The 11,460-nt window shown below is 43.6% G+C and overlaps 1 protein-coding gene across 1 annotated transcript in view; it reads left to right on the top strand.

The window, feature by feature from the left end:
* LOC306775551 (disintegrin and metalloproteinase domain-containing protein 8-like) overlaps window positions 1–922 on the top strand; it is a gene marked incomplete at its 5' end in the record, with an annotated part of 16,537 nt that extends 15,615 nt beyond the window's left edge. The window contains 2 exons of the mRNA XM_079266003.1: window positions 29–97; window positions 725–922. Of these exons, the coding sequence (XP_079122129.1) occupies window positions 29–97; window positions 725–898 (243 nt within the window). The 3' untranslated portion in view covers window positions 899–922. The remainder of the gene's footprint in view (window positions 1–28; window positions 98–724) is intronic.
* Between the last annotated feature and the right edge of the window lie 10,538 nt (window positions 923–11,460).

The following is an 11,460-nucleotide window of genomic DNA, read 5'->3' as shown; positions in this document are numbered from 1 at the left end:
ACTAATTCAAACAATACTTTCTTTTTAGTATAAGAAGTTTGGCAGTAAGAAGACGATAGAGGCCAGAGCGCTTGAAATAGCAAACCACGTGGACAAGGTATGTTTGTTTCTCTGTTGTTTATCAGGTAAAACGATTCAACCTTGTGATGTGAAAAAAAAAGCACTGATCTTAGAGCAAAATAATCTGGGACAATAAAATAAGGGCATTCTAAAGTTCAAATGAGTTTCGAAGCGTAATGTTTTGTAATTTTATGCAAATTTCCCTTCTGGACTAATAAAGTATTCCATTTGTTTTCACCAGTAATTTAGTGTATTTTCTTTGGCGGCAGATACGACTTTTAACAAGGCAGCACAGCCACGTGTCGGGCACTTCATCAGACATCATTTTCACTGTGGATTAAATACAAGAAATCTGTCCTGATACTATCTGTTCTTTACTGACTGGAATATGACCAATCAAAGCAAGGACAAGTTCTCTCACTGTGAAAATCTAATCTTCCCACCTAAGCTGTTATGTTTCACACATATCTCCCGATCCTCTTTGCACACTCTGAAAGAGAAGAGTCCAGCATGAATGCATCATCAGACTGCACTAGGCCCAGTGGTTTCCTGTGACAGCATTATCAATGATTGGTTCTGTGATTTATAGCATTACTTGACAGTTCATTCAGTTTTGGGTTAATTTCCACTCTCCAGTGTGTGCTTGCATGCTGCTCTGTTTCAGCTGTATCGCCCCGTGGGTGTTCGCGTGATGCTGGTCGGTCTGGATATCTGGTCGTACAAAGATCAGGTGGAGGTCAGCACTAACCCTGAGCTCACCCTCAGTCGCTTCCTCGAGTGGCGTCAGCGGAGCCTGCTGCCGAGGACCAAACACGACAACGCACAGTTCATCACGTAAGACGCAGCTGTTTCCAACTCGCCACTAAAAAGACAATGCCAAGATGGTGTGTTAAATTGTTCCTCTTCCTCACTCAGAGGTGTGGATTTCGAGGGTTCCACTGTCGGCTTAGCCAACACCAATGCAATGTTTTCTGTTTAGGTTGTAATCGTCGCGGAATAACGACGTCATCTAATGTGTTTTTTGGCGGTTGTCAAAAACTAACAAAACGGTGCGTTATCGCCACCAACTGGCCAGATTCAACATCCACACCAGGATGTTAGTTAATGAGCAAATGTAGTTAAATTTCTTTGGTATTTATACACAAGATACAAAATAAACTTGACCACAGAAGGTATTACATGACATTAGCTATGTGTGGAAATTGTACATCCTTAATATAGTTTTAAATTAATTGAATTATATATGTAGGCTGCTGATATGAAATGTGATTTTTCCAATGTGCAACAAACATTTAATTGTCAGTTGTTAACTCTACTGTAGCATACAATTACCTTTCCTCTCACAAGTAGCGGACAGCAAAAACATTTACAACTCAGTCTATTTATTTTGTCTTACGGTGGCAACTCACATTAGTATTGCCTGCAAAAAAGTCACTCAGGAATATGTTTCAATTGAAATGGAGTTCTGTAGGTATTGTGCAGGACAATTAACTGTCCTGCGGGCAGGGGCGGACTGGGGGGAAAAAGTGGCCCGGGAGTTTACTGTCAGACCGGCCCCCTCAATACACGGCGCGTTGCCCACTCAATGCATCGCACGTATCGACCAGTCAGTGGCCTAAAGTGGCCTGGAAAAATACCCATACACTGAACATTATTTTGGATGATTCCAAAGAAATTACATCATATGTTTTTTCTTAATAACATTTGGATCCACCAATTTGCCTGGATGGACACATTGAATGAAATAATAGTCGCTATTGTAACACTCAAAGGTATAGTTTGCTAGATGCAGTAAATAACACATCAGGACATCTTATTATAGTCTCAGTATCATATAATAATAATATATATATATCATATAATAATATATATCATATAATAATATATATCGTATAATAATATTCACTTTAATATACAACACACACACACACATATATATAATGATGTATTTATAACTATATATCATGTCTTAGCAGGTGCTTCATGTCTCTCACTCCCTAACTGTCCGTGCTGGATCCGTCCCCGTTGTTTTAAAAAGCTAAATAAGTTATTAGCATGACGTCATCCAGCTAGCCAAACCTGTCTGGTGTTCAGCTGGAGAAGCTTCGCATGTACTGCTTCCATTTCCTGCTAGTCTGCTGTCTGATTGTGCAGTTTCTCCGCCAAAGTTCTCCTCTCAAGCGGCTGGCGCTCGCATGTGGAGACTAATCCGGACGGAAACGCGCAGCTTGGGGCAGAATCTAGTTTATTTCTATCTGAAGTTGTAAATAACATGATTGTTGTGTTTAAATGATAACTGTCATAAAGTCATGATGTTACACACTCCGGTCCAGAAGTTCAAGTTCAAAGTTCAAGTTCAAAGTTCAAGTTCAAAGTTCACTTTATTGTCAAAGTTTCCACATGTGTTATGCATACAGAAAATTCGAAATGCCGTTTCTCGCAGTCCCACAGTGTAATATAGACATGAACATATAACATATAATAGAATAAAATAGAATAGAATAGTGGCGCCTTAAACATTGGTTTGTAGTCCGCAATTAAAGTGAAAGAAGAAGAAGGAGAAAAAGAAGGAGAAGGAGAAGAAGAAGAAGAAGAAGACTAATCTCCTGGTAGCCTATAACGTTAAAGCTATTGAAGTTAGCTTAGCATGTAGGTTTCGTGAAAATGTCGAGTAGAAAATGTCACGTAGAAATGTTGAGATCTTTAATCAACCAGCGACTAACTGCGGCTGATGAAGAGATATTTGGTCTGTTTGAAAGAACGATAGCAGAGTACGAGGAGGAACTCTCTCGTTCAAAAGAGGCGAATAAGCGACAACGGGAACTTCTGGACGCTGTTTTCAACCCGGAAATCCGGATACAAAGAGCACGTAGGTTCACTTTATTTAACACTGTTCATGCTCCGGCTGATAACTTTGAATGTAGTTTGGAGTGAGACTCTGTTGCAGTTCGTCGTTTTCTTCTTCTCCTGATTTAATACCTGCAAACGTGTCGCTTTTCGGCGAAATAAGCCGTTTTGAATTAAAATATATCATCCACGTGAGTGTAGATCCGTATAGTTTTTATTTTTTTTGGGGGGGGGGGTCAACTGGTCAGCCAGCGTTTCTCAGATTGGATTGAGACAGGGAGAAAATGTGATGTCGTGATCTTCGCAATAAAACATATTTGATGCGACGTGTCGAGTCTTGGCCAATCAGCGTTAAGATGTCTACACCGTCTTCATTTCCCTCCGTTAACGTTTAAGTTCCGTTACCGTTCAGACTTGTTGGGTTAAGTTAACGTCCACTGCATGCGGAACTTTGTCAACGGCTAACGCTCATCATTATCAAGATTTAAGAGGATAACGTGATGAAACATGAATCTCCCTCCGTGTTCCGGTTCAGTCCACGTGGTCACTCATTAACGTTAAACCGGAACACCGGCGGTTCTGGGTGCAGTTTTTTTTGTTTAACTCAAAGTAGAATGAGGCGATTTCGTGGTGATAATAACTTGAAACATGAGGCCCAGATACTGATGAGATAAAGAGGATGTTGTGTGTGTAGCGCAGCTTGACGCAGGGCTGAGATGTGAGTGGAGCTGGGCCTGGATAACGGTGGAGGTCTAAACAGACGTGAAGAGAGAGCAGTACAGCTTCCCGCTCTCAGTGTTTTAAATGCATTGATAAGGCAGGGTATGCTAACTGCAGCCTCTGCTCCAATGAGACGAAGTACAGCAACAAGGGCTCACGTGCCCTCTCATCACACTGTTCACTGTAATGACTACAGCCAGTGTACTTCCGGTCCCAACTGTCCCACGTGCAGTTGCTCCCAAAGGCCCTGAAGTAATCATGATTACATGATATGAGTAAGTAAGCCTGAACCTTCATGATTTCAATAATTGAACCGGATTGAATGCATATTAATTGTAAATAGAAGATAGGCCACAATTCTAACGGCTTGACAGTAACAGTGGAAGTTAATATTAAGCCATACAGTAACGGGGTAAAATGAATACGAATCACTTTCTTTTGTATAGGCGATGGTTCTCGCTACTGTAGAAATATGCTTGCGGTATTTACAGGCATTAAACGTATACGTATTGTGAGGAATTTAAGTTTTAAAGCGCTCCTAGCGATGGATATTATGTGTTTCAATATGTTTACTTATAGAAGGTTTAAACTAAAGGGAGAGTTACTGAATTTGTTGTGCACTGTGAGAGAAACCAGAGAATTTATGACACTGCCATGAAGTCAGAGAGAGGGGGATGTTGCTGAAGAGTTTCTGAGCACAGCCTTCAAGAAGGGGGGTGAATTGGTGAAGGAAGTGGCCGACTGAAGTCCGACGGGTTCAGCCAATCACTGAGCTGATCGATGGGCTAAGGAATGTGTAATATGAGACATTTCAGAGACTTTGGAGGGACAAAGAAACTGTGAATCCCCGGAGATAATCAGACCTCATCTGGACCATGAGGCGGACACACCAGTCTGTCGTGTGGTGTGGATGGGGCCTCTATTTCATGAAATATTACTGCTGATCGTGTAATTCAGTTTGTAACTGCATTTTCTTTTGTTAGTATATTAAATTCCTTTTGATTTAAACTTCAACCAGCTGATTCGGCCCTGCTTAATGATGGAAGAAAGAGAGCAGGGCAGGGGGGAGCTGCCTCTTCTCCTCTGCATGCTTCTTCTCCTCTGGAACAAGGAGGGGGGCTTTTTCCTTTACCTTTTGTTTGCGACATTTTGAACATAACAGCACTATGTGTGTGTGTGTGTGTGTGTGTGTGTGTGTGTGTGTGTGTGCTCATTTGCAATAGTGTTGCGTGTGTCATAGAGCAAAGGTTTGAATCTCCGGGTGAGGCGCTCCCCGTACAAAGAGGGAGCTCTGACACTCAGGTGGTAGCTTAAAACTTATAACTAGTTGTGTTGTGAATCGGGTTAGTCGGTGGGATATTGTGCAGCAACCTGCAGGAACAGCAGCTTCCCCATCCCTGAGACTCCAGGACTCCCACACACAATGTGGCCCAACCCTGGCTTGTGTGTGGGTGAAGATAATGCGTCCCTGTGCTGGACAAGTTCAAATAAAGTATAAAGATACAGGGCTCACAAAACACTGAGAGGAGAGGTGCGTATACGGGCACCTCCTTCACCTCTTATGAGTTTGCAGGTATGCTGATTTGTTCTCTCAGCTTCTAGATGACAGGAAATATTTCAACTTAAAGTACAAGTTTGTTCTCTTTGATAACACCACATGGATTTGGCAGCTTAAAATGGTTCATGTGTTCATGGTCACATAAGTTGATTACATTATTGTATTATCTGGTTCTAGTGATACTCTGGAAGTGTATGTCCAGGAGACTATTTGCTCAATTCTAAAATGTCTTTGTAACACCTCTGTGTGTGTTTACTGTTTTCCTGCAGACGTCCAGCAGCTGTTGTTGGTTAAAGAAGAGGTTCCCTCTGAGCAGCAGGAGAGGAGCTCCAGTCTGGACCAGGAGGACCCAGAGCCCCCACACATTAAAGAAGAACAGGAGGAACTCTGCACCAGTCAGGAAGGAGAGCAGCTTCAAGGTCTGGAGGAGGCTGATGTCAAGTTCTCATTCACTCCTGTGAAGAGTGAAGATGAAGAAGAGGAAGCTCAGTCCTCACAGCTTCATCAAAGACAAACTAAACAGATGAGAACAGAAGCTGATGGAGAAGACTGTGGAGAACCAGACAGGAACTTGGATCCAGATAGACATCCAGAACCAGATACTGATGAGAAGACTGGAGAGTCTTCTGACACTGATAAGGGTGGTGATGGGAAGAAGACCAGAGAACCTCAGTCAGGTTTAAACTATGTGAAACCTGATGAAGTCCGTGTCAGTGATTCAAGATGTAGCGCTGGTGAAAAACATTTTAGATGCTCCGAGTGTGAGAAAACATTTGGCGAGAGTGGAAGTCTGAACAGACACATGAGAACCCACACAGGAGAAAAGCCTTTCAGCTGCTCAGTCTGTAAGAAATCTTTTAACCAGAGTTCAAATTTACAGACACACATGAGAACCCACACAGGAGAAAAGCCTTTCAGCTGCTCAGTCTGTAAGAAATCTTATCGCCAGAGTTCAAATTTACAGACCCACATGAGAACCCACACAGGAGAAAATCCTTTCAGCTGCTCAGTCTGTAAGAAATCTTTTAACCAGAGTTCAACTTTACAGCCACACATGAGAATCCACACAGGAGAAAAACCTTTCAGCTGCTCAGTCTGTAAGAAATCTTTTAACAGGCGTTCAACTTTACAGACACACATGAGAACCCACACAGGAGAAAAGCCTTTCAGCTGCTCAGTCTGTAAGAAATCTTTTAACCAGCGTTCAACTTTACAGACACACATGAGAACCCACACAGGAGAAAAGCCTTTCAGCTGCTCAGTCTGTAAGAAATCTTTTAACGATCGTTCAACTTTACAGACACACATGAGAACCCACACAGGAGAAAAGCCTTTCAGCTGATCAGTTTGCTGTAATAGATTTGTGCGCAACAGAGATCTGAAGGTACACATGAATACCCACACAGGAAACGATCCCCTTTAGCTGTTCTGGTTGCAGTAAAGTTTCCGTTTGTGATAAAAGCTTTCAGCACGAGTCACCTCTGAAGTTACACATGATTAACCGCGGTTCAACTCCACTGATTTCAATTCAAAAAGTTATTCACTGAATTGGCGCCAACTGTACAGTTTGAAATAGTTTTGATGATTATATTGATTGATTTGATGGTAATGTAAGTTTAAGACGATGGTTTTACCTGCACCTGTGCACAGTATATTGTATTCAAATGATTTCATCAATAAAAAGTAAAAGGTTGTGTATTTCACTGGTTCATACAGTTGTACATGGCACACTTTATTCATCAGCATTAAATCCATCAGTGACTGGAGTGTGACTCAATACTTCTTTATCTTACTTGGCAGTTTGCACTCTTTGCTGCTGCCATTGCTGGTATAGAATTGTCATCTTGTCTGACACAAACTCAAATAGGATGAAAAAGGTCCTGAGATAAAGCAATCTACACATTCTTTGGAGTCACAAACCAACAACATCCTCATCTCGATCTATAGTTCCTTCCAGTTGATCAACATTCCTGAATGTATTCACAACTTGTCGATACTTTTTTAGATTGCCGGTGGCTTTTCTTGATCGTACCATCATCTTATCCTAATCGTTGTGCTCTTGTTCATGTGTATGAGCACTTTTACCAGCTCAGCTTTAGGTAACCATGAAACAGGCCCCACCTTTGACTTTATCACACAGCTCCAACACAATATATCAGGATTGGTGCGGCAGCAAAGGGGTTGGACCTGATCACACCCGGCCCTCATACATTGTGTTACATAATGCTGTTTGGAAAATACTAAATGCTACAAATCGTGCGGAATGAAAGAAATCTATAGAGATTAAAACAACAAATAAAATGTCAGTGAATCAAAAGACATCAAGCTAAGTGATGCAGATCAATCAAAGAAAAACAACTCACTTTTTTACGAGGGAAAAGACAATAGCTCAATCATAGAGTTGGAAATATGTCTTTAACAGTAAATACACGTTTTATGTCACTCTCACACGGAGCCATCTAAAAAATACATATTACAGGGAGGAACTGAGACAGAGCTCCAGTGTTTATCCCACTATGACTACGTCCTCCTCAGTGAACTCATAGAAGGGAACCTCCAGCTTTAGAGGAGCAGGTCCCTTTCTTATCCTTCCTGAAGCATCGTAGTGGGAGCCATGGCACGGACAGTAGTAGCCTCCGAAGTCTCCGGCGTTGGCGATGGGCACACAACCCAGATGGGTGCACACACCGAGGACGATGATCCAGCGGGGGTTCATCACTCTACCCTTGTCATGCTGGGCTGCGGGCCTTTCTTTATGATGTGAGACTGTACATCCTTTAAACGAGTCTGATACATTCTCCCATTTTACCAGTAGGTGGCAACAAATGCCACTAACGGGCTTTAGTGGGTCTCTGTCATCTGATATTGGGTACTGGGTGTTTTTTTTATATCAATAAGGAGAGTCCCATAATTGAATACAAGAAATCTGCCCTGTAAAATCTGTCTACATAAAGCTGTACGTGAGTATTACTCTAGTTTCCATTTGTCATAGAAATGTGTGTCTGTGTGGTGGTAAATACAAAAAGCAATGTCTCAGAGACAAACACGTTCAAATAAACCTAAAGTCTCATAACAACGATTGAGGGGTAATTGAGTGGACAGCCCACTTTCTTTTTCAAGAAACTGCAAAATTGTGCACGTTTTCTAAACAAGGTTCATCAGAGCGTTTTAATCCCCGTGAAATCATGTGACTCAATCTATAGGCGGACTCAGCAACTCACGCTAATTTTGTAACAAAAAAAGGGGGGAGGGGGGGACACCGTGAAACTTTTTTACCGGCTCTGGTTGTGGCTCATGTGGTTTGTCAACCTCAAATGGTAATTTTCAGGATATTGCACAGCAAAGAGGGCGGAGTGCTGAAGAGCCTTTTTCCTTCAGACTGCCAAGCTCACAATGACAGAGTCCGTCCGGTAGAGCAACATGCCATGTTCTGGATCTTTTGTTTGGCTTTTACTCTCCACATGGGGTACGACTTATCTTTTGTTCTTTCTTTTCCTTTCTTTTTCTTTCTTTCTTTTTATCTCATACAATATCCCCGATACTTGCAGGAATAATTGCGGGCAGTGTGAGGACTCTACCTCACGTGATGAAGTACCAAATAGTGATCCCTCAGAGGCTGAGAGATCCATCTCTCATCAATGATGCAGCTACACATCAGGTAACACACTCTACTCTTCAATTCGGATAGTTATTTAACTTTGGGTAGATGTATTTAAGTTTCATCTCGCTTTGTGTGTACGTCCTGGGATGGTTGTGAGTCACCAGTATGAATGAAGAGAACCCCCAAAGATTAGATCAGTTTTTTTTAAGTGAAAACTCTGTTGTTTCTTCTTCTTCTTCATGGCGCTCCTATTAACTATCTAACGACCCCTTAGAGGGGCCCGACCCCGAGACAGGAAGCCTCTGCCTGCCCTCCATTTGAACTGTACAGTTTATTCAAAATGTGAAACCAGCGCCGACCCCGAGCAGCTACAACAGTAAAATGCTGCTTACACATTAATACATCAGTATTAAACATCTGAATAATGTCATATCAGTATCCTGCTGTTGAGTACTTTTATGTTTGATAATTTAAGTGTATTTAGCTGATACTACTTCTGTACTCTTGCATATTTTAAATGTATTTATGTTATTTTAAATGTTGTACTTGTAATTTGAGTATTTTGACATATATATTGGTACTGAAGCAAAGAATCTGCAGTCAGACAGTCAGACCACATGACGCACTACACTCTGCTCATGTGAAGCTCTCCAGTCCACATTTAGAGAAACCCCCCAAAGAATGTGCGCAGAGTGGTCTGCTGCGTCCTCTGGTGGCGCAGAGTGGAGGTGCAGCTGGTGCAACACGAGTGCGACACAGCTGACACACACGCACACACACACACACATCCCACATCCCACCCTTTCCCAGGTGAAGCGCTGCCGACCTCGGTCGGCGGGGTTTGCATAAGATTGCATAATCTAAGTTCCTGATGCATTTTCCAAATTAGTGCGAATTTCTCCTAGTGTTCTGGTTGGTACCGGTGCTGGGACACAATGTGTCAGGTGGTGCCAAGGGGCGCCTGATTTGCCCTTGACCTGGACCGAGTGTGAAGTAACCTCCTTCACCTCGTACGGCCCAGTCCACCTGGGGTCAGTCCACTTGCGCTTGTGAACCTTGACCCTGACCCAATCACCTACTTGTATCTGCTTTCCAGCTGCCGCTGCTTCAGGTACTGCTCGAGTCCTCTCGATCTGTTTGGAGAGAGCTTCAGCAAGAGAAGTTAGGGCACTCATATAGTCAGACATTTCAATCTGCTGTACATCCAGAGGTGGCATATGACCTCCATCTCTGGGTGGACCTGGCATCGGCCGGCCAGTCATGATCTCGTGTGGGGAGAGATGTGTTTCTCCCCCTTTTCCGGACCTCATGGCCATAAGGGCCAGGGGCAGGGCCTCAACCCATGTTAATTTGGAGCCCGCGCAAACTTTGGCAATTTTGGCCTTAAGGGTCTGATTCGCTCGTTCCACCAGGCCCTGAGATTGCGGGTGATAGACTGACCCGAATCGGTGTGTGATTCCCAGAAATTGCTCTACCTGTGCGAGCATGGTGTTGCTAAAGTGTGATCCGTTATCAGAGCGGATGCATCTCGGCACTCCGTAACGGGGAATCAGTTCTGTCTGCAGCCACCTTACAACTGTCTGCGCGTCTTCTCTCTTGGTGGGAATTGCTTCCACCCATCTTGAAAATCTGTCTACCATTACCAAGATGTACCTCTTTCCCTGCACTCTGTTCTCTAGTCCCATATCTGTATAATCTATGCTGATGTCTTGGAAACAGGCAGAGGGCACGGGATAGGATCCCATCGGTGTCTTGAATGGTTTTCTTGGGTTGTGATTTCCACAAATTTGACATTCATCGCAGAAGAGGAAAGATATCGCTTCCATGTGCGGATGCCACCATAGTTGTTTTAAATTGTCCAATGTCCGTTTCTTTCCCTCGTGTGTAGGTCCGTGGGCCCCTGGTAGGAGTGCTGCACACAGTTCTGCTGAGGCAACCACTCTGCCGTCGTGGGCTCTCCACAGACCTTCTTTGTCTTTTGAGGCTCCTTTTCGTGTCCATTCGGACCATTCCTAAGGTCCTGCTTTCTTTTGATGTTCTTTGATGTGCTCGATTGTGAGCTCAGGGCGGATGTTGGCTTCCAGTGGATGGCCCATGACAATATGAGATTTTCCACAGTGTCAAGTTTTGATGTGTGATACATCAGTACCTGTCTCTCACCCCCCTTTTTCTGGAAGAGTACAGCATTGAGTAGGCTGTCTCTTTCGGAAACATCAAGGTGGAACGGTAGGGAGTAGTCTGGGGACATGAGTGCAGTGGACGTGGTCCAGGGGAGTTCTGTATGGGAAAAGCTGAGTGATTTTTGGTTTGAGAATGTTGAACCAATATTGGATGGCAGGGGTCTGGGGGCCAGTTTGAAGACAGCGTAGCCAGAAAACTTCTGCCGTGCTGACCTGCAGTGTCTTGCGAAGTGTCCCGGTTTCCCACAGTTGTAGCAGAAATAGGATGCTCCTCTGCCTCCAGGCTCTCCTCTTCTTCTGGCTCCTCTTCTTCCACCCCATTGGCCCTGAGGGACCCATGGGCGTGACTGTTCACCGCCTGCTGACATCATAGCTATCAAGACCTCCAGTGGGACAGAGGGAGTAGGTGCCGTTGGAGGTGGAGCCGGTGCAGGTTGGACTACCAGCTGTTGTTGCTGTTTAGCCTTAGATTTCTTGGTTGCCTTAGCCGCGTC

The sequence above is a fragment of the Melanostigma gelatinosum genome (assembly GCF_949748355.1).
Source record: "Melanostigma gelatinosum genome assembly, chromosome: 3".
Taxonomy (NCBI): Eukaryota; Metazoa; Chordata; class Actinopteri; order Perciformes; family Zoarcidae; genus Melanostigma; species Melanostigma gelatinosum.
The sequence above is the reverse complement of the archived record's forward strand: the minus strand, read 5'-3'. Positions and strand labels throughout refer to the sequence as shown.